Raw genomic sequence first — 24,293 nt, 5'->3', positions numbered from 1 at the left:
TTTATATGCATACGGCTTTATTCACAAGGGCGCATTATGGATACCCCCATGTTTCTAAAGCCGATTAATGAGGATCTCACCTTATACATGTAACCAGCACAATCTAAAAATGTCCATTTAAATAAATCATGACAATGTTCTAAGTTTGTCTCCTTTGGTATAAGACTTCTGAAGTTTAGTTCTATGTAACATAATGCACAATAGACATTTTGTAGACTTCAGTGCTTCACTTTAGGCCTAGAATAATTACACACTTTACTAGCTAATATACTGTACATATATACGGTTATCTACACTGTATTGCAGTGTGCTTAGTTATGCGTTCATGATAGTTAAAGAGGACCTTTCATCAGAAAAAAGTATGTAAACTGACTATACCGACGTGTAGAGCGGCGCCCAGGGATCCCCCTGCACTTACTGTTATCCCCGGGTGCTGCTCCGTTCTCCGGTTATAGCCTCCGGTACAGCATAGGAGAAAGAGACCGCGGCAGGTTCCCCTGGGTGGAGCCTAAGTTCCCCCGGGTGGAGCCTAAGTAGGAACATACCGGAGGCTAAAAAACGGAGAACGGAGCGGCGCCCGGGGATAACAGTAAGTGCAGGGGGATCCCTGGGCGCCGCTCTACATGTCGGTATAGTCAGTTTACATACTTTTTTCTGATGAAAGGTCCTTTTTAAAGAGGTATTCCAGGATCCAGATATTGATGACCTATACTAAGGATAGGTCAATAATATCTAATAAGTGAGGGTCCAACACCTCACATCTGCACCGATTAGCTGTTAAAGATATCACTTTAAGTTGAACAGGAAGCACAGCTCTGTTCAATGTGTAGGGGCCTTGCCAGGTTACTGCACCTAACCTCCACTCATGTCAATTGGAGCTGAGCTGCAGTAACCAGAGTTGTGCTTCCTCTTCCACTCAAGAACATGTTTAGCGCCTGAGGCTTCAAGGAACAGTTGATCAAAGAAGGGTGGGGTGTCGGACCCTTACTAATTAGTTATTATCGACCTATCATCAGTATAGGTCATAAATATCGGGAAAACCCCTTTAAGTCAAAATTACATTGCTTCCTGTTTGGCACAAACATCAAATAAAATAGTGACTACAGTGGTCCCTCAAGATACAATGGCCTCAGGATACAATATTTACAGCATACAGTGGTCTTTTCTGGGCCATTATAAGTTGAAATTAGACTCAACACACAATGCCTCAGATCCAACCACTTCTCTAGTAAAATAGCTGGATTAGTTGCTATTTAGCAGCTATTTCTGACTGTTATATGTAAGGACTTGTTTTATCTGTCGTAGTTCTCTGGTCTTCTATTAGCTCGGATGACATTTTGGGGCTTTAGAACCAATTACTCAAGTTACAATGGTTTCAACTTACAATGGTTGAACCAATTAATATTTGATACCAAATAATAATTGGACCAATTAAAACTTAATAATAATTAATATTTTAACTTGAGGGACCACTGTATTTTCATTTTCTGAAAAGCTTCTTGTTATTGAGAAACATGATTCAGCGAGTGACTGCCTACAAGTGTTGTGGGGACAACTGCATTAATTTGGGTAGTATTTATAGAATTTAAAGAGAAGCACCTTGCAAGCTTTAACTTTATGGCTACTCCAGATAGGACTTCTAGTCATTAAAGAGCTTCTCCAGGTTCTTTATTGTGATGGCCTATCCTTGGGGTAGGTCATCAAAATGAGATTTACAGGGGTCCGAACCTGGTACCCCACCGATCAGTTGTTCTGCAGTAGCTCCAGCACTGGAAGTACATGGCTGCATCCACTGTGTAGTGGATGGACCTTATTACTGCGGTGCTGCTCCCCCTCAAGTTTTTTTCATGGATATCACTCCAGGCACACATCTGTTTTGTTTTTACAGGTACTTGTGCCCAATCTACAAATCTCAGTGCAGGTCCTATTCTTGTCGGTATTTGCATATTAGAATAGCCCTTTCTACTGATGGCACCGCCACTGGGTATCTGGTCCAGTGGTCCCTATTAACCCCTTCAACGATACAAGGTAAATGAACTGACTAATGACATAATCCCTGTGCTGGCTGCCATCAGTTTACATGCAGTGTGTGCCAGACAGCCCTATCCTCTGCTGTGACAGAGGACAGAAAGAATCCATTTCCCGCCATAGAAAACCCCTGCAAACAACAGTCATATTGAGTGCTGAGTTCCCAATGCATAAGTGCTGCTTTCCCATTCAGGTGGCCACTAGGGAACCTCTAGTCAAGCATGCGTGTTGTAAGTGGGGAGAGGGTTATAAGCCACTGCCAGACACCTCTGGTGACAACTTTATATGGAAATATATTTCGGCTTCATACAGTGAAATAAAATAGAAAACAGATTATGGTGTACATGATAGAATATTTTTTTTCTCCACAAAAACCTTGACTCATTAGATGTTTTCTAATATAATTTAGTGTCGGAAATGTATTTGAGGTATTGCTTATTACAGCGTAATTGCTGTGTGCTTCAACTAATGAGAGACCTCGGCAACGTTAATTAAATATTGCATTATTTACATAATTATACAACATTATCATTTTATATGATATTATTTTGTTCAGTAAAATTTATTTTACATACAATCTAATGAAAAAATAACCTATAATTTCTGATTTAATCATGAATGGACTCGCATTCTTATTGCACTCTTTAACTCTAGAAGTCAAAGGGTAAATTTTAGAGGCAACTCCAACACCAGGCTGCTTCAGAGTAAGAGAACCCAGTCTATTATAATATGACTGCTCATATCATTATCCACAAATGAGTGGCTAACATTTTATTATGTTTTTATATTTTTTTTTCCCACTCAATCTGACAAGTGAATTACCGTTAAGATGGTTTGCCAAATATTTTTGTGAGCATTTCTGCCATTTTAGTTGTTGTGTTTATCAGCATTTTTGATGTCATTTTTTTAACATTTTTAATGTTACCAGTTACTTTAAAGTCTATAGTGCATTATATATTTAGCATTTTATCACTTTCTTTATTTTTTATTTTTTTACATCATATTGTGTTCTAGGTAAACTGTCCTTCCTTGCATTTCTGCCATAGTCTCCTATATAGTAATGGAAAAATGCTAGAAAAACAACCATTAAAAGTGTTACAGACAAAAAAATAAACTCGAAAAGTGCCACAAACAGATGCAACAATCTATAAGAAATGCTTGATGTTTTTTTCCAAGCAAAAAAAAGCCCAATAAAATCTACGTGTGAAGGAAGTCTTAATTTTTTTTGTTTAAGCAGTGCAATGTGTAAACTCTACATTTATTTATACTCTAGTAAATATTTTCCCCAAAATATACATTAAAAAATATGATATATGTATGGAAAATAAATAATATTCTACCTATACTGTATGTTAAATAGTTAGCTAGGTTCTGTGTCCATTCTTTGGTTCAGACTTTCTTTCCTTCACTGGTGTTTGCGCCTTAGTGTTATATTGTACACATAGGTCCCCCATGGCAGTTAAACTTTCTTCCACTGCTTTGGCAAACATGTCAGATGACGTTTCTTTGCAGTCACGAAAACTTGAAATGCAGAAGAGGATGTTTTCAGGCTGTGGGTTGTAACAGGCACCATATCCATTTGGCACGACTGGACCATAGCAGCAGAACATTTCCATTGTGGTAGGGACCTGAAAAGCAATTATAAAACCTTCACTGGAAATTACAGATAGCAATGTTTTGTCTGTTTAAGAAAAAAATAACCCAGTTTGTAACAGTAAGTAGGATGAAACCATAAGATTACGATATCTTTAGGGTGTCTAATCCCTTCATCTCGTAAACAATTTTCATTTTTTTTGTTTTGTTTCTTTCCTGCCTTCCAAAAGCTATAACCCTTTTATTTTTCCATTCACAGAACCATATGAGGGCTTTTTTTCAATTTGTGTTTTCTAATGGCAACATAATGAATTAAATTTTCTATAAGCTGTATTTGGAAGCTGTAAAAAATTGTTCATGGGTGGAATTGAAAATAAAATGCAACTGTGCCATTGTTATATGTTTCGCATTTACGGTGATCACTAGGTGGTAAAAATGTAATTTCTTTTGTGGGTCAGTACGATTACAGCAATACCAAATTTATATAGGTTTGTTTATGTATTAATACTTGGAAAAAAAACTTTTAAAAGTTAGAAAAATGTCTTTGTATTGTAATATACTGACACCCATAACTTTTTTATGTTTCCTTTGGTGGGGCTGTCCAAAATCTACCAATTCGTCCATTTGGATATTTTTTCCATTGCATTGTGTATATTTTAATAGTTTGGTTATTTTTTTTATATAGATAATGACATGCAAAATAAAAAATATCACCAAAAATTTTACCATCACATAGAAAAATGGAACCATTGCAGATCTCAATAGATTTTAGACTTACAGTGATAAAATAAATAACAACAAAAAATAAGAAAAATATAAAATAAATCGCATAAAAATTGCACAACAAACGCATTAATGTATTCTAGATATTCAGCCAAATTAAAAGTACAGTTAAGAATATGCACCAAGAAAATTAAACTAAATAATACAACATCCTTTAAAGGTAAATTAATAATAAGCTAAAATCTAGATAATACATTTCTACACCTAGGAAAACTAATAATACTACAAGGATTACAATGAAACACACTCAAAAAGTATAAAACAATGAAACAACAATAAAATAAATAAACGCAGAGAAACCGCATGCAAACCGCATCGGCGTCTTGCCATTTTAAATCGTAAAAGGATTAGAATTCCTAGCATAAATATACAGTCCAAGAATTCTAGTTTTTATAAAAAATATTAAAAATAAGAAATAATTTTTTTATAATCTTTTATACACTTATTTCTATATATTCAAATTGTATACATATTTCTCCTTTTATTCGATCTTTATATTTTCGATTTTTATATTCTATATATGGTCTAAACTATATATTAAATGAAACCTTATATGTACATCAAAACAAAAATATTCGAAATAAATCATCCGGTCCAGGACTTCTAAACAACTCAATTCAATTTGGGGCACACCCCTTTGAAGGAGATACCATATACAGTACAGACCAAAAGTTTGGACACACCTTCTCATTCAAAGAGTTTTCTTTATTTTCATGACTATGAAAATTGTAAATTCACACTGAAGGCATCAAAACTATGAATTAACACATGTGGAATTATATACATAACAAAAAAGTGTGAAACAACTGAAAATATGTCATATTCTAGGTTCTTCAAAGTAGCCACCTTTTGCTTTGATTACTGCTTTGCACACTCTTGGCATTCTCTTGATGAGCTTCAAGAGGTAGTCATCTGAAATGGTTTTCACTTCACAGGTGTGCCCTGTCATGTTTAATAAGTGGGATTTCTTGCCTTATAAATGGGGTTGGGACCATCAGTTGCGTTGTGGAGAAGTCAGGTGGATACACAGCTGATAGTCCTACTGAATAGACTGTTAGAATTTGTATTATGGCAAGAAAAAAACAGCTAAGTAAAGAAAAACGAGTGACCATCATTACTTTAAGAAATGAAGGTCAGTCAGTCCGAAAAATTGGGAAAACTTTGAAAGTGTCCCTAAGTGCAGTCACAAAAACCATCAAGCGCTACAAACAAACTGGCTCACATGCGGACCGCCCCAGGAAAGGAAGACCAAGAGTCATCTCTGCTGCGGAAGATAAGTTCATCCGAGTCACCAGCCTCAGAAATCGCAGGTTAACAGCAGCTCAGATTAGAGATCAGGTCAATGCCACACAGAGTTCTAGCAGCAGACACATCTCTAGAACAACTGTTAAGAGGAGACTGTGTGAATCAGGCCTTCATGGTAGAATATCTGCTAGGAAACCACTGCTAAGGACAGGCAACAAGCAGAAGAGACTTGTTTGGGCTAAAGAACACAATGAATGGACATTAGACAAGTGGAAATCTGTGCTTTGGTCTGATGAGTCCAAATTTGAGATCTTTGGTTCCAACCACCGTGTCTTTGTGCGATACAGAAAAGGTGAACAGATGGACTCTACATGCCTGATTCCCACCGTGAAACGGAGGAGGAGGTGTGATGGTGCTTTGCTGGTGACACTGTTGGGGATTTATTTAAAATTGAAGGCATACTGAACCAGCATGGCTACCACAGCATCTTGCAGCGGCATACTATTCCATCCGGTTTGCGTTTAGTTGGACCATCATTTATTTTTCAACAGGACAATGATCCCAAACACACCTCCAGGCTGTGTAAGGGCTATTTGACCATGAAAGAGAGTGATGGGGTGCTGCGCCAGATGACCTGGCCTCCATAGTCACCGGACCTGAACCCAATCGAGATGGTTAGGGGTGAGCTGGACCGCAGAGTGAAGGCAAAAGAGCCAACAAGTGCTAAGCATCTCTGGGAACTCCTTCAAGACTGTTGGAAGACCATTTCAGGTGACTACCTCTTGAAACTCATCAAGAGAATGCCAAGAGTGTGCAAAGCAGTAATCAAAGCAAAAGGTGGCTACTTTGAAGAACCTAGAATATGACATATTTTCAGTTGTTTCACACTTTTTTGTTATGTATATAATTCCACATGTGTTAATTCATAGTTTTGATGCCTTCAGTGTGAATCTACAATTTTCATAGTCATGAAAATAAAGAAAACTCTTTGAATGAGAAGGTGTGTCCAAACTTTTGGTCTGTACTGTATAAACCCTCACTTGTTCCCAGTATACAACTATTAACCACTGAGGAAGGGACAAGAATTTGTCCCGAAACACGTTTGGTACAGAGAAACAGTGAGGAACGTCAATACCAGGACAACTATTAAATATCAAAATTATTAATTGAGAAGAAAGACACAAAGCGAAAAAGTTAAATCGCAATGTCTTGCAAACTTTGTAACTAAGAAAATAACCTATCAGGAATCCCAGATTGAGTGACGCACCGCCCCGCCAGAATAACGTGGGACGCCACAAGATAAAGCAAGAGACCACGTGGGACGCCGCGTAAGGTCCTTGCAGGACAAAGCAACACAAAAAGCGGCGAGGAGTGGTAACGTACCCAAACAGCTCATGGTAGCTGAACTTAGACTATCAAGTTCTATTATAACATATACTGTATATATATATATATATATATACCTGCAATCCGGTTGTTATTCTCCTCACAAAGTGAGAACATTTATGATCGAAATCCTACCAAACATCAAGTCATTATTTAGTTGACGTCAACACTAAACGTTCCATCTAAGTGACATTCCTGATTCATATATGTCCAAATGACATTTCTTTTTTGTCCTGAACAATATTTCAGTGCACTGAATTTGTATGCACAGTTTACCTAGTGGTCTTTTTGATTTTAAGCACCTATATGCACACTGATCAATCTACAATTGTGTATATTTAGATATTATTGTTTACCTTTATATCCAGCTTTACTCAATTGCATGTATTCAGCGTACACTGAACACCTTATACATCTTATTTGCCTACAACACTGATTATATTCATCTTATTTATAGCAATGTACCCAGCCTGCATTTAGCACTTATTAAATTTTACTTACTTGCGGCACCTAAGTGTATCTAGCTTGCATCTAGCACTTTAATGCATCTAGTTTGCATACAGCACTTTAGTGTATCCAGCCTACAATCAGCACTTTAGTGTATTCAGCTTGCACTAGCACTTAAGTGTATCCAGCTAGCACTAGCACTTCAGTGTATCCAGCTTGCACTAGCACTTTAGTGTATCCAGCTTGCACTAGCACTTAAGTGTATCCAGCTAGCACTAGCACTTAAGTGTATCCAGCTAGCACTAGCACTTCAGTGTATCCAGCTTGCACTAGCACTTTAGTGTATCCAGCTTGCACTAGCACTTAAGTGTATCCAGCTAGCACTAGCACTTCAGTGTATCCAGCTAGCACTAGCACTTCAGTGTATCCAGCTTGCACACAGCACTTTCATATTTTAGCTGACACATAGCATTTATTGTACCCAGCCTATATCTAGCACTTCTGTGCATTCAGTTCATAGCACTTTAGTGTATTCAGCCTGCATACAGCACCTTAGTTCTTGGAACCTACACCAAGACAATACTTCAAACCGGATATACACGACAGTTCTCTTTCTATTCTTGTGTACTCAGCCATTGTATTTAACATTGTATGTACCCAGCTATAGTTATATATGCATTCAGCCTGCTCATAAAACCTGGATATCAACTATAAAACTATTCAACCAGTCTATCAAATTAATTTTATACCAAAAGTATAAATAAATACGTTTTTAAACATAATAACCTACTTCAGTTTATACCAGATGAGAGTGTGCCATCACAACTACATTTTTCACCCAAAAAATTATGCCTAGTTTTTCAAATTTTTTGTATTTGTTTTTAATAGCAGAAAGTGAAACTTAAATACTTTATTTAATTGGGTCAGTTTTATAATACATAGTTTACAGTTGCCATGGCTGTGACATAATAGTGTTGTTCTTTTTTATTTCTATCTTTACCTATTTATTTTATTTTTCACATTGTGCCCCCAGACAAGACCTATAACCCCTTAAAGGGCTTCTGTCACCCCAGAAGCCCTTTAGGCTTCTGTCACCCCAGAAGGGTCTTGGTAAGACAAATGACCAAGAACCCAAAGATGAGCTCCAAAGATCCTGTAAGCAGATGGGGAACCTTCCAGAAGGACAACAATCACTGCAGTAATCCACCGATCTGTGCTTTATGGCAGAGTGGCCAGAAAGAACCCTCTCCTCAGTAAACAATAAAAGACAAATTAATGTTTGCAAAAAAAAAAACAAAAAAAAAAACACCTAAAGTCCTTTTAGGTGTTTTTTTTTTGTTTTGTTTTTGCAAACATTCATTTGTCTTTTATTGTTTACTGAGGAGAGGGTTCTTTCTGGCCACTCTGCCATAAAGCACAGATCGGTGGATTACTGCAGTGATTGTTGTCCTTCTGGAAGGTTCCCCATCTGCTTACAGGATCTTTGGAGCTCATCTTTGGGTTCTTGGTCATTTGTCTTACCAAGACCCTTCTTCCCTGATTACTGCACTTATTATACGTTATTGAGTGCAAATTGAAGGGGAAAATTTTGAACTTTTATTTTATTTTAGAATAAGGCCATAACGTAACTAAATGTAAAAAAAAAAAAGTGAAAAGGTCTGAAGACTTAAATGAATGCACCGTATATGGTAGACGGCTTCACCCCCATAGAATGTTTATCTCCAATCCATTTCTTATGAATACCCTTTTCCCTAAAAAAAGAGATATACTTCCTAACCTAACCACTTTAAAAGGTATTCAACAACTGGCTATTGCTTAGTAAATGGCTAATCACCTTCCCAGCTGAGGTTGGCCAAGAAACCCCCTACCCCTCTAGGTGCTTTAGCTGAGCTGATACATAGTATAGCCATGATCCCTCCCCTCTCTGAATCTTCTCCAACCTAATTCTTAGAGTGTTCTTCTTCAACAGAAAATCTCTACAGATGCCATTAATTTTGCAAAATAGCCAGAGTGGCTGCATACGGGGGCAGTATGCAATTGATAGAGGAACTGTTACATAAATATCAGGGCTGAACAATCTCTTTAACCACTTCTGCACTGCTCCAGGTGGTCCGTGATTATCTCTGCAAGGACATTCCTGAACCTACTTGCAGAGTTAGAAGCTGCATGCTAATTGTGTAACTGCGGGAGAGGGGAGCCCATTGCCAGTGACAGCTGGGATCTCCATAGAGAAGGCAACAATGTTTTTTTATTTTACCATCTCTGCCATCTCTATTACTGTATACACAGTGCTCAATCAACGCTGTGTATACAGAATAGAAAGTGGCAATGCTAGCAGCAATTGTGTTCGCTTGGGTTTGGGCATCTGCATGAGCTACTGGGTTTGAGCAGGCCCAGATAAGCTCTGCAGTGAGGCTTTACAACATAGTAAATCCTTTGGGGGCTGTATTCCCCCTGTAACTGGGGCTAATATATCAGCCCCAGTTACATAAGAAATTTTAATAAAATATGATGTTTAAATGCCCCCAAAGCTCTTGTATGACCTTGTGGGGGGACACAAAGTGTAAAAAAAAAAAAAAGAATTGCAAAATAAAAGAAGAAATCATTGTTATCACGTGCCACACTACAGCTTCTGGCCTGGCCCCTGGCAACCATAAACCATACATCCACTATATTAACACATCCATTATTGAAAGGTGACAAAAAAGTATTTTTTGTTGCATTGTGCATGGAGAGCTCCCTGGTTTCAGGGGTCTTGTGGGAACACAATGTCCTTGCTCAACTGTGAACAACGGACTGTGTAAGTGAGTGCATCTTTTCAAAAGATATTTAGTAGCCAAGGTTCAGAACATTCTGTTGGGTTGAATCATTTTCAAGAACTATTTATATGTTATTTTTGGAAGGCAATTTTCTAAATCCTCTTGTTTGGCCTTAACGGCCTCTAACAGTCTGCCATGCTGCTGAACATACCTTCTCATAGGAATGTTTACATGAGCACATCTTTAATGTCACTCTCTCTTCCACAGCAGTGAAGCAACTGATATATTTTAATGTCTTGCCTTAGTATAGATAAATCCTCCTTCATACCTCCAGCCTGGAGATTCAGTAAAGTGAGTTATTATACTGGTCAGTTGCTTGAATAATATAAGCAAGTGTAGAGTTGGCCGCTGTTTCCTCACTTGTTGTTTTTTGCATAAGATTCAGTTTGATTAGTGACCGGCCATTCCCTGCTTCTGGTCCTGGGGAGCTTCACACAAAGCTCCATCTTGAAGCACATTAACATCTGCTTCCCGATCCCTCTTTTCAGACTAGGTCCTTGTGAAGCTGCTGAATTTGGCAGCCACATTTTCTTGCTATTCAGCAGCATGTCTGGGACAGACAGGAGTAACAAGTGTGGCCCCATCTTGGGCTTCCTTCTCTGGCCATTCCCTAGCTTTGCCGTCCATCATGATAGGGGTAACTGAAGCAATTTTCGGAAGCTGCACACCTTGTTACACACTCGCAGAGGCCTCGAAATTAATGAGCTTTCGGCTAAGTTGCCAGATAAATTGCAGATACTAACTGGGGCTTTTCACATAGTGCTCTGACCATGCCCCCTCCCAACTCTGCCTGTTGAAAGTCCAGCTGTTCCTTTACTGTAAATTGCTAATGTTGTAAGGAAGTGGTGAGATTTATGAGCACGTAGAGCAACTGGCACATATTAAAGTCACTCAAAATCATACTCCAAGGTTGATTTTAACTTGCACAATTTTTTTTCTTGGAGAGCTGTCATTAAACTTACTAAATAGATAGTCTACAAAGATAAGCTTCATTTAAAAGCCCCATTAACAATTAACCACTGAGCATCTTGTTGGGCTGAGCCACTTCTATTGCTATACTGGAAGATTTATTGCTTAAAGTGTAAATACACTCCTCAACATTGAAATTGCAACACCAAGAAGGACAAGCCGTAAGGTTTTGCAAATTGAGGAAGTAGCAAATGTCGCTATGGTCATCAAATTATCAAATTTCAAGCACCTAGCTCCAATCTGTGGCATGTGGAAGCGGTATAAAAGCCAGATCAAAAGCTAAGTTTTTAGCCACACATGAAACCTCAAAAATTGGATCAAGTCATTTGTAATGATTGTGGGATGCCTCTTGTTTGTCTACGTGCCAGTTATTGCCACACTTGAGAAGTTTTGAATATTTTGTTTCCAAAAGAGCAAATGCTGGATCTGTGAATGATCTGCATATAATTGTTTTTGTCCAGGTTTAGTCCAGATAGCCGTTGACAGAGAGCGTATGTTTATATCAGTAGAAACAAGTGACTCTCTGACAGCTCTGGAGCAGATTTTCCCTGGAGAAACAAAGACGTGTTTGAACATTTCAGCCTTCTTCCCACTGATGGACTATTGGGTAGGCATCATAGAGCGTGTTTATGAATCTGCTGCCTATACACTGGCCTGAAATATCCTACCCAGCTGTAGTCTTTGTTTGGATATTTCTCATGAATGCTGTTAAAACCACAAGTCTGATTCACCAGAGCACTCACATGGCCCCATAAGGGATTAGGATGAGTGACTCATTCTTTCAGGAAAAATAAAATAAAACATCATTGTTCTGCAGAGACCTTCGACATTCAATACCGTAGAAACATTCACACAATAATCCAGCAATGCTTGTCTTATCTGATTTTGCCAATAGGAACGTCTAAAGGGCCCTATACACAGGCAAAGAATCCACACTTGCGTTCATCACTTACTTGCGTTAATAAGCGGAATACCCCACCATTATATTGATAGGCACTGATTTAAAGTGCCTTTCACACAACGCTTAATGAAAGGGGGATGAATGATCATTGTTATGTTTATTTGTCCCCTATTTACTTTACATATTGTTGGCTGCACATCTTGTTCAGGGTGTTGAGCTTATGACAAAGAATAATTTTAAATGCTGCATGAAACGTGCAATCACCTGAAAAACAAGCATATTGCTTGTTTGTTGGGTGAACGGCAGCACCTTTACAAAGGCCAGTTAATAGGAACCATTTTAACATTTGTTCCTAAACATTGACCTAATCCTCAGCCATTGTAAAAGGACCCTTAAAGGACTTGTCCAGGTAAAACTGCTAGGACAGCGCTACAGCCTGCCTATTAGTGCTGGTGGCATCACTGGGAACACTGCTAGGTGGAAGCCTCCACCTAGCAGTGTACATTTGTAATCAAAAAAGCTCTTGCCCTTCGTGATACAGAGCAGGACAAGGGAGAGCATCGAGCATGAAATGCTCTGAAGCTCATCTCAGAGGGGCTGACTGGGTGAAGAAAAGGATATGTCCGAGTTCTGCTTTGAACCCAGACAACCCCTTTAATCTAAATAATCTTACAAAAATGAGAATGTTCTTATGACATCTCATCTGACTGATTGAGCAGTACATAATAATCAGCAGGCTGCACTGGTTTACTGTTTGGAAATGCTGTATGTGCAGGTACGTTGTTATATCAGCACAAGGACCTAATTTCACTCCAAGTAGCCCTGCAATATCAGACGGCTATATTTAGTTTTTTTTAACTAGGAGGATATTGCATTTCTTTTGTTTCCAAGTGCAACCATACAAGTATATATTGTATATGATTTTTTTCCTTACTTAGTACCAATTAAATGACTATATTTTAGATAATTATTCCCCTACATTGTCATCACCAAACATTTCTAATACTACATGAAAAGACATGGCCACACATGCTGTTAAAAATATGTGATACTTTTTGAAAACCTTACCTGGCTAGTAGAAAGTATAAATCGATTGCCCAACATGTACATTTCGTCTGCAAATAGCTCTGGCAATTCCGTACAGTGTTCTCGTGCCAGCTCTCTCAGCGCTAGTAAGTGGTTATCAATTGCCATCCCTGTAATGGCCTGAGAAAACAGAGAAGAAAATCTATACTGATATGTGTGGTTCTTCCAATTAGGCTTCTTTCACATGGCCACATGGTGTTCCGTGAAATGTGGTCCTGGACTGACCGCGGCTTATGTGAGCCGAACTCACTGCATCACAGTGATCTGTGATACTGTAAGTTTTAGCCCAACCACGGGTCTCCTGTCCTACACTCAAATGATGGTGTGAGTAAGGGACAGTAATCCCAAAGTCAAGCTGGAACTTACAGCATCATTGACCACTAAGGTGCAGCTAGTTCATCTTACATGAGACGAGGTCAGTCCTGGATATTTGGCAGTCATACAGACTGCATATCACGGACCAAACTGGGCCATGTGAAAGCAACCAAAATAATTTTTTCATGCAGATATTTATGACTTTTTTATGCAGATATTTATATTTATAAGGGTTTTCTAGGAGTACAGTATTAATGACCTATCCTCAGTATCTGATCAATATCTGATCAGTGAGATTCCGACTCCCAGCACCCCCGCCGATCAGCCTTTGACGAGGCTGCAGTGCTCCAATGAGAACTGCAACTTCCTCACAGAATACCAAGCACAGTGCTGTACATTGTAGAGTGGCTGTGTTTGGTATTGCAGCCCAGGCCAACTTATGTGGGACTGAGCTGCACATAGACCCTGCCGCTTCAAACAGCTGACCAGTGGGAGTGCTAGAGTTGGATCCCCACCAATCAGATATTGATGTCCTATCTGGAGGATAGGTCACCAATATTGTATTCCGGGAAAACCCCTTTAAAGGGGTTCTCAGGGAATTAAGAAAATGAAAATACTTAAATATTACTTTATTAGAAGTATGATTCCAAATACCTTTCATTAGTTATAGTGGCTTGTTTTGTCCAGGGGGCAGTCGTTAAGAGAAATAAAATGGCTGCCATCCTATTAGTACGCACAAATCCTGTCCTAATCACACAGCAGGACAAGTTACTTCACAGCACTGAGGTAAAGAGCTGCCTCATCCTCCTCTCTGCTCTCCTTGTCAGGGATTATGATTAGAGATGAGCGAATCAAAGCTGATGAAGTGGAATTCGATCCGAATGTCAGGAAAAATTTGATTTGCAACGAATGCGAATTTCCTCACGCTTCGTGGTAACGAATCGCAATTTTTCCTAAAATGGCGGCTACAGGTGTGAAGACATGGGGCAAGGAACTGTGGGAAGGCTGGATGACCCATAATGCCATGCATGCAGCCAATCAGCAGCCAGACAGAACTGTGATGTCACAGCCATATAAATACGACGGCCATCTTAGATTCAGACATTTTCCAGCGGTTTAAGTGCAGGGACAGACGTGAGAAGGCGCTAGGGAAAACAATCTGAAAAACCACATTGTGAAAAAAAACCTGAAAAAAATGGTTTATAAATGCTGGGAAAGAATAGGGAGAAATCATTTCACAGAATCTTAGTGCAGGGAGAGACGTCAGAAGAAGCTAGGGACGGTGCTAGAAAAGCAATTTACAAGTGCAGGGAGAGATTATTTGGGGATCCAAATAGCCATAATACAGCTTTGTGTTTCCAGAAATGTGTTCTTATTATTGGGGTGCAAGTGCTATGTTGAAAAGCCTTTAGTGGCCTATTTTAGTACAAAAAATATATATAAATGCACTTCACTGTTGCAGTTATTTGTGGTGAAAGCTTTTAGTGGCCTATTTCAGTACAGAAAGAAAAATATATACGCATTTCACTTCTGCAGTTATATGTGGTGAAAGTGTTTAGTGGCCTATTTAAGTACAGAAAGAAAAATATATGCACACTTCACTGTTGCAGTTATTTGTGGCAAAAGCGTTTAGTGGCCTATTTCAGCACAAAAAGAAAAATATATACGCACTTCACTGTTGCATTTATTAGTGGTGAAAGCCTTTAGTGGCCTATTTCACTACAAAAAGAAAAATATATATGCACTTCACTGTTGCAGTTATTTGTGGTGAAAGCATTTAGTGGCCTGTTTCAGTACAAAAAAATATATATACGCACTTCACTGTTGTGTTTAGTGGCCATAGTTACCCCAAAAAGAACTCACCTGTCCACCCAAAATGTGGAGAGACTGACCTTTGTCAAGATGAACCAGGCATGGATCAGCCAGGATTTCCACCCACCAATTCCTGATGCATCAAGACTAGAGCATCCATGGTGAAACACCAATACTTTGACAAAAGAGACTGGTTTCTTCTGGCTACCTGCCTCAGCTACTACTCTGATGCTGCCACCCGTCTGATGCCACACATCTGATGCCAAGTGCTCCTTCTTTCACCCACCTTCATTAGTGGGTACTGGTTTTGCCACCCACCGCCCCACTCTGTCACTGGGTAACTCTGTGATATCCTGATGCTGCTGCTGCCATCTCCACACTATGTCATCTTACCACTGTGTGGTATCCTGATGCTACTGCCTTATCCACACTATGTCACCTTGCCACTGTGTGGTATCCTGATGCTGCTGCTGTCTTATCCACATTATGTCACCTTGCCACTGTTTGGTATCCTGATGCTGCTACTGCCTTCTCCACACTATGTCACCTTGCCACTCTGTGGTATCCTGATGCTGCTGCTGCCATCTCCACACTATGTCATCTTGCCACTCTGTGGTATCCTGATGCTGCTTCTTCCATCTCCACACTATGTCACCTTGCCACTCTGTGGTATCCTGATGCTGCTGCTGCCATCTTCACACTATGTCACCTTGCCACTTTTTGGTATCCTGATGCTGCTACTGCCATCTCCACACTATGTCACCTTGCCACTCTGTGGTATCCTGATGCTGCTTCTTCCATCTCCACACTATGTCACCTTGCCACTCTGTGGTATCCTGATGCTGCTGCTGCCATCTTCACACTATGTCACCTTGCCACATTTTGGTATCCTGATGCTGCTACTGCCATCTCCACACTATGTCACCTTGCCACTCTGTGGTATACTGATGCTGCTGCTGTCATCTCCACACTATGTCACCTTGCCACTGTGTGGTATCCTGATGTGGTTGTTGCTACTGCCATCTCCACACTATGTCACCTTGCCACTCTGTGGTATCCTGATGCTGCTGCTGCCATCTCCACACTATGTCACCTTGCCACTCTGTGGTATCCTGCTGATGCTGCTGTCACCACCTCCAGAATCTGTCATTGTGCCACTCTGTGGCCTCCTCCTGATGCTGCTGCTGCCACCACCTCCACACTCTGTTATTGGGCCACTCTGTTGTCTCCTTATGCTGCCGCCACCTCCAGACTCGGTCATTGTACCGCACAGTGGCCTTCTCATACTGCTACCAACTCCAGACTCTGTTGTTGTGCCACTCTGTGGCCTCATACTGCTGCCACCTCCAGATCCTGTCATTGTGCCACTCTGTGGCCTCCTCATACTGCTGCCAACTCCAGACTCTGTCATTGTGCCACTCGCTGGTCTCCTCATACTGCTGCCACCTCCAGACCCTATCATTGTGCCACTTGGTGGCCTTCTCCTGATGCTGCCAACTCCAGACTCTGTCATTGGGCCACTCTGTGGCTTCCTCATATTGCTGCCAACTCCAGACTATGTCATTGTGCCACTCGGTGGCCTCCTTATACTGCTTCCACCTCCAGACTCTGTCATTGTGCCACTTGTTGGCCTCCTCATACTGCTTCCTTCTCCAGACTCTGTCATTGTGCCACTCTGTGGCCTCCTAATACTGCTGCCAACTCCAGACTTTGTCATTGTGCCACTTGGTGGCCTCCTCCTGATGCTGCTGCCACCTCCAGAATCAGTCCTTGTGCCACTCGGTGGCCTCCTCATACTGCTTCCACCTCCAGATCCTGTCATTGGGCCACTCAGTGGCCTCCTAATACTGCTGCCAACTGCAGAGTTTGTCATTGTGTCACTCGGTGGCCTTCTCCTGGTGCTGCTGCTGCCGCTGCTGCCACCTGCCACCTCCAGACTCTGTCATTGTGTCACTCTGTGGCCTCCCCATACTGCTGCCACCTCCAGACTCTGTCATTGTGCCACTCATTGGCCTGATCATACTGCTGCCTCCTCCAGACTCTGTCATTGTGCCACTCGGTGGCCTCCTCATACTGCTCCCACCTCGAGAATCTGTCATGGTACCACTCTGTGGCCTCCTTTTGATGCTGCTTCTGCCACCACCTCCTCATACTGCTTCCACCTCCAGACCCTGTCATTGGGCCACTCTGTGGCCTCATCATGCTACTGCCACCTCCGGACTGTCATTGTGCCACTCGGTGGCCTTCTCCTGATGCTGCCACCACCTCCAGACTCTGTCATTGTGGCACTTGGTGGCCTCCTCATACTGCTCCCACCTCGAGAATCTGTCATGGTACCACTCTGTGGCCTCCTTTTGATGCTGCTTCTGCCACCACCTCCTCATACTGCTTCCACCTCCAGACCCTGTCATTGGGCCACTCTGTGGCCTCATCATGCTACTGCCACCTCCAGACTCTGTCATTGTGTCACTCGGTGGCCTTCTCCTGGTGCTGCTGCTGCCGCTGCTGCCACCTCCAGACTCTGTCATTGTGTCACTCTGTGGCCTCCCCATACTGCTGCCACCTCCAGACTCTGTCATTGTGCCACTCATTGGCCTGATCATACTGCTGCCTCCTCCAGACTCTGTCATTGTGCCACTCGGTGGCCTCCTCATACTGCTGCCACCTCCAGACTCTGTCATTGTACCACTCAGTGGCCTCCTCCTGATGCTGCTGCCGCCACCTCCAGACTCTGTCATTTTACCACTCGGTGGCCTCCTCATACTGCTGCCACCTCCATACTTCGTCATTGTGCCACTCAGTGGCCTCCTCATACTGCTTCCACCTCCAGACCCTGTCATTGGGCCACTCTGTGGTCTCCTCATGCTGCTTACACCTTACCATTATGTCATAGGTCCACTCTGTGGACTTCTCATGCTCTTCCCACCCTCCCCACTTGATGACTGGGCCACTATTTTGCCTTTTGGCCTGGCTGACTTCATGATTTATTTGACCTTTCTTCTGATCTGTCAGAAGGAAGAAAAAATGAGACTCACAACGGATCCTGTCCTGTAAGGCCTGTATGGTCCCATCAGAATTGTATTATGATTTGGTAGTCAAAAGCAGGAGTGTGTACAAAACACAGAAGGCATGCAAATATTCCATTCATGTGTCATCTCTGTTTTAGATCCACTCTTGTTTATTTTTTTGGCATCAGCGATACTGATGGATTATTGAGCAAATGATGACCGAGTGAAGGCGTATGCTCCACAGACAGGATCTGTTTTTTTGTGGGTTATTGTTCTGACGGATCAGAGGAAGGGCAAATTAATCAGTGATGTCAACAAAAACTTACTGCTGACACCCTCTCCACTCTGTCCGCAGGGCTCTACTTGTATACCTGTTTAATAAAACAGGTTCTGTAAACATCTATGTGGAATCAGCTGGCGACAGTGTATAAGGGTGCACTTATTCTTGGCGCTAACATTGACCTGAAAGGCTGAGTTCACACTTGAGTTATTTGGTCAGTTGTGACTGCCCAGATAAGTGAAGTGTGCAGTGATTCTAAGAGCAACGCCTGTCATCTGCATGTCATACGGACTCAAAGTATTATTTCACTACCAAAACAGACTCCCTATGCGTGTTACTGCAAGGCACAGTGTTCTACACCACTATGAAGGCTCTCAGCAGCTAGGTAATAGCCGGTTTTTAACGTAATTCGCGGTAAAGATATTCGTATCAAACCAAATTTTTCAGGAAAAAGACTCTGTCATTACAAGCCTCTTTACATTATGGAACTGTACCACAATTACAAGCTGCTATCTGACTATCTTGGAATTATATTGTTTTCCTCAAAGAAAGATCTAGGGAAAGTGGCACATACAATGAAAAAAAAAATACAATTGTATTAGGCCCCCAATGTGAAAGGGTCTAATATCTCCTGAAAAGGCATCTGCAAAGGAGAGAGGAGAAAAGCCTGACATTTTTTGCCACTATATAAAAACCAGAATCCTGTAAAACACACATGCGTGAAAGATTCACCACTGAAGAAAACCAAATTATGTTTCTTTCCAATTCTGAAATATAGAAAATAATATAATATGTCAGCTGATCCCCCAAAAAATTGTAGGTGAGGGCCTGCAGGTGAGCTGACCCTCCCTGAAGAGAGGGACATGAGGATATCTTATGCACTGGTCCCCAAACTATTAAGCCTCCAAAGTCAGGGGCAATTAGTGTTTCACTTGGTGGATGATGGGGATGAGACACAGTTGTCAATAAGTAGGGTCTTGTTAGGTCAACACAAGTCAGGAGGATGACCAGAGTGAGGAAGTGGATTTGGAGATGGGGGACGATGACATCACTGACCCAACCTGGGGAGGTGGAAAGCCAAGCGAGGAAAGCAGGACAGAGGGGGAGGGATCCACAGCACCACAACAGGCTGGAAGAGTGTAAGATCCTCACCTGCTTTGCACTCCAGGGGAACCAAGAGGGGTCCTCGTGGAGTTGCGGGACAGGTTATGTGTGTCTCTGATGCACCAGCGCTGACCCCTTTGCGAGCCAGTGCGGAGATGCGTTCGCGTGGACATCGGAGGGGAGGACCGTCGGAGTCCCGGGGACAGAGTGGCCAGGCAAGTGACAAGACGCCGCGGCCAGGGTTGTCTCTGGTGTCTCCTGCGACTTCCGTTTCCGCATCTGGGTCCACGCGCTCGCATACTCGCGCTGAGTCAATCATGCGTCCGTGCGTACGCACGAGGGCAGGTTTGCAAAGGGATACACGGTCGCGAGTACGCGCTTCTTATGCACTTCGTCGACCAGTGGCGCATATTATACTGACTCACAAGAGCAAAGTGGATTAGGGAGCCAGCCATGGGTTAATCAACTTGTGATTGCCTTAGGCCTTGTACTCAGGTGCAGGGCAATTTGTTCACCTATGGTAGTGGACACTTGGCACCCTGGGATTGGTCAGCAGGCATTTAAAAGGAGGTCTCTCAGGGTGATCAGTGCCCACTGTTATTTTCCCTCAACCAGGTATAGGTCACAACTCCTAGTGACTGAAGACTGCCAGGAACTTTGTCCTTTACAGCGGACCCAAGATCTGGAGTGACTCGACTGCCAAGTGCACAGCATCATTCAGCACTGGTTGGGACTATTCCTGGAATCTCCTTGCCTGGTTTTTTGTTATTATTCCTTGTTACCAGCAAGTGTCGTGGACGTTTATGTTTCTGGTGAATAAACACCTTTTTGCTTTCATCACTGGTCTGTTTGTTGGTGCCTTGCATTACAGAACAGTGGGCCCAACTAACAGTTGCCATGGACAAGATCCAGCAGCAGCTGAATGAATTAACGGGAGCCGTTAACCTGCTGTTCCAACGACGCCCAAATATACCAGCAGCCGCTGCAGCGCAAATCCAAGAGCAACTGACAACTGTGATGGAGGAGGTTCAGCAGCTTATCCAGGGAGCCTCAGCACTACCCGTCACTATCGCAAGGCATCAAACAGAACCTAAGATCCCTCTGCCTGACCCCTTCACAGGAGAGCGACAGGAGTTCTTAAACTTCAGGGACTCCTGTCTCCTTTATTTCCAGTTACAACCGATGGCTTCTGGCACTCTCAGGCAGAGAATTGGGATTGTAATGTCACTGCTACGTGGAGACCCCCAACGTTGGGCATTTAACTTGCTTCAAGACCATACAGCTTTTTCGTCAGTGGATGCCTTCTTCGAGGCTATGGCTGTGATTTACGATGACCCGGATCGTACTCGCACCGCAGAGACCAATCTTGAGCATATTCAACAAGGCCGCCGCCCAGCTGAAGAATACGCTGCAGAATTCAGGCGATGGGCAGCTTTCACCACCTGGGGCGACGCAGCCCTACGCCATCGCTTCCGTTTGGGACTTTCGGATGCGGTCCGGGATCTTCTTTTGGCCTTGCCTACCCCCTTCTCGTTGGAAATGGCTATCTCTCAGGCAATCGATGCCGACAGGCGAATCCGTGAGAGGCGAGTGGAACAGTCGTCTCGGTTTTCATCCTCTCGACCACATCCAGGGCCTCAACCTTGGTTCATCGACTTGGCATCCCGTTGATCCAGCCGAAAACCACCATGTCAGTGACCGCGATTGATGGTTCCCCTCTTCAAGATGGTCGTGCAGTGTGGATTACTCCGGGAATACAGGTAACGGTGGGGGCTGATCATCGGGAGACCTTAAGCCTTTTTGTCCTTGACATGCCATCCACTCCCGTGATTTTGGGTCTCCCTTGGTTAAGGCTCCATAATCCAGTAGTGGACTGGCGCTCGGGTCTTATCTGTCAGTGGAGTACGGAATGCCTTACTAAGTGCATTCGTCCCGACCTGTCACTAGCCTCCATGGAAGTATTAAGTACTTTACCACAGCAGTATCATAATTTCCGAGATGTGTTCAGTCCTCAGGGGGCTGATGTATTACCTCCCCACAGGTCATATGATTGTCCTATAGACCTGTTGCCAGGCACCATGCCACCACGAGGGCATCTTTATAATCTCACTGGGCCTGAGGTTCAGGCTCAGCGGGAGTATATTAAAGAGAACCTTGAGAAGAATTTCATTCGTCCATCCACTTCCCCTGCTGGAGCTGGATTCTTCTTTGTGGAGAAGAAGGATGGAGGCTTGAGACCTTGCATCGATTATCGTGCCCTTAATCGGATTACGGTGAAGAATCGGTATCCACTGCCTCTGATTGATGATCTGTTTTCTCAGGTGGCAGGGGCCCGAGTCTTCACCAAACTCGATTTAAGGGGTGCTTATAATTTAGTTTGCATTAGAGAGGGTGACGAATGGAAGACCGCATTTAATACCAGAGACGGGCATTACGAGTATCTCGTGATGCCTTTCGGTCTCTGTAATGCTCCCGCGGTCTTCCAGGAGTTCATCAACGATGTTCTCAGAGATTTCTTGGATAGATGTGTTGTTGTCTATTTAGATGACATACTAATCTACTCTTCGGATCTGGTCTCTCATCGGAGACACGTGTGTCAGGTTTTCCAGAAGCTGAGGGAGAACCGCCTCTATGCCAAACTTGAGAAGTGTCTGTTTGAGGTGAAGGAGTTGCCTTTCCTGGGGTACATTATCTCAGAAAAGGGATTGGCTATGGACCCATCCAAACTTTCTGCTGTCTTGGATTGGCCTCAACCTAAGGATCTTAAGGGGTTGCAGCGTTTCTTAGGCTTTGCCAACTTCTACCGCAAGTTTATTAAGAATTTTTCTGCGATAGTAGTACCTCTCACCAACCTCACTAAGAAGGGAGCTAATCCTTCTAAGTGGACGAGAGAGGCAGTCAGAGCCTTTGAGACGCTGAAACAGGCCTTTTGCACGGCACCAATTCTTACTCATCCAGACACCTCCAGACCTTTTGTTCTCGAGGTCGATGCCTCAGAGGTCGGTGTAGGGGCAGTTCTCTCACAGTATTCTGGGGACCCCGAGAGGTTACATCCCTGTGCCTTCTTCTCTCGGAAGCTCTCTCCAGCCGAGTGTAATTATGATATCGGCAATAGAGAGCTTCTGGGAGTAAGATTGGCTTTTCAAGAGTGGAGACATTGGCTAGAGGGTGCAGAACATCCCATCACGGTTTACACTGACCACAAAAATTTGGAGTATCTAGAGAGTGCCAAAAGACTCAACTCCCGACAAGCCAGGTGGGCATTGTTTTTCACCCGCTTCAATTTCCGCCTCACTTATAAACCAGGTTCCAAAAACGTGAAGGCAGATGCCCTGTCCCGCTGCTTCCCTGAGGCTGCTTCCGTCCTGGACTCTGAGCCAGAAACCATTCTCCCAACTAAATGTTTTCTTGCTGCCCTGGGGGCCGCAGAAGTAATGGAGGACTTGTCCTCTCTTCTTGAGCCCTCACAGGCAGAGAGTCCACCTGACAAACCCGAGGGTCGATGGTTCGTACCCATTAACCTTCGATTGGAGGTCATCCGACAGCTGCATGACTCAAAGTCTGCCGGGCATTTGGGTGTTAAAAAAACACTTGCCCTTGTTAAACGTCACGTGTGGTGGCCCAACATGTCCGTGGATGTTAAGGCCTATATCCAGGCATGTACTGTTTGCGCCAGATGTAAACCGTCCCGGTCTGCCCCTTCTGGGACTTTACTCCCACTGCCTATTCCCCAGGCTCCATGGACTCACATTTCCATGGATTTCATCACAGATTTGCCAAGGTCCTCTGGAAGTACGGTAATCTGGGTAGTGGTGGACCGTTTTAGTAAAATGGCCCATTTTATCCCACTCCCTGGATTGCCCTCGGCCAGAGAATTGGCAGATCTGTTCTTGAATCATGTCTTTCGATTACACGGAGCGCCGGATGACATTGTTTCAGACAGAGGAGTGCAATTCATCTCCCGCTTCTGGCGTTCTTTCTGCTCCCGATTGGGTATTAATTTGTCTTTTTCTTCTGGTTTTCACCCAGAGACCAACGGTCAGACGGAAAGGACTAACCAGACCCTGGAGCAATATCTCCGGTGCTTCGTGTCAGACTGCCAGGAGGAATGGGCAGCGTATCTACCCTTTGCGGAGGTGGCTTATAATAACTCTGAGCATGCTTCCACTAAGATGTCTCCGTTCAGGTGTGTGGGGGGCAGGGATCCAAGACTCTCTTCTTTGGCCGGACCCTCCACTGACTCACCGGTGGTGGATCAGTGGTTCAAGGATAGACGTCCCATTTGGTCGTCGGCCCAGCGGAATCTCCGCAGTGCGGTGGCGCAACAGAAGAAATTTGCTGATCGTCATCGCACCGTAGAGCAAAAGTTTAAGGTGGGAGATCAGGTGTGGGTCTCCACCCGGAACATTCCGCTGCGTCAGCCATCTTCCAAGTTGGGTCCTCGATTCATTGGCCCATACCCAGTGACACAAAAGATCAACCGAGTTACGTACAAGGTTGCTCTTCCACCGTCGATC

The 24,293-nt window shown here is 43.0% G+C and overlaps 1 protein-coding gene across 1 annotated transcript in view; it reads right to left on the bottom strand.

Annotated features, from left to right (window-relative positions):
- Positions 1-3,392: 3,392 nt before the first annotated feature.
- CHAT (choline O-acetyltransferase) overlaps positions 3,393-24,293 on the bottom strand; it is a 115,687-nt gene continuing 94,786 nt past the window's right edge. Inside the window, exons 14-15 of the mRNA XM_044299573.1 lie at positions 13,240-13,377; positions 3,393-3,656 (exon numbers count right to left, since the gene is read on the bottom strand). Coding sequence (XP_044155508.1) covers positions 3,393-3,656; positions 13,240-13,377 — 402 coding nt within the window. The remainder of the gene's footprint in view (positions 3,657-13,239; positions 13,378-24,293) is intronic.

Source organism: Bufo gargarizans, chromosome 6, assembly GCF_014858855.1.
Source record: "Bufo gargarizans isolate SCDJY-AF-19 chromosome 6, ASM1485885v1, whole genome shotgun sequence".
In the NCBI taxonomy this organism is placed as follows: Eukaryota; Metazoa; Chordata; class Amphibia; order Anura; family Bufonidae; genus Bufo; species Bufo gargarizans.
This window is presented reverse-complemented; position numbering and strand designations above follow the sequence as displayed.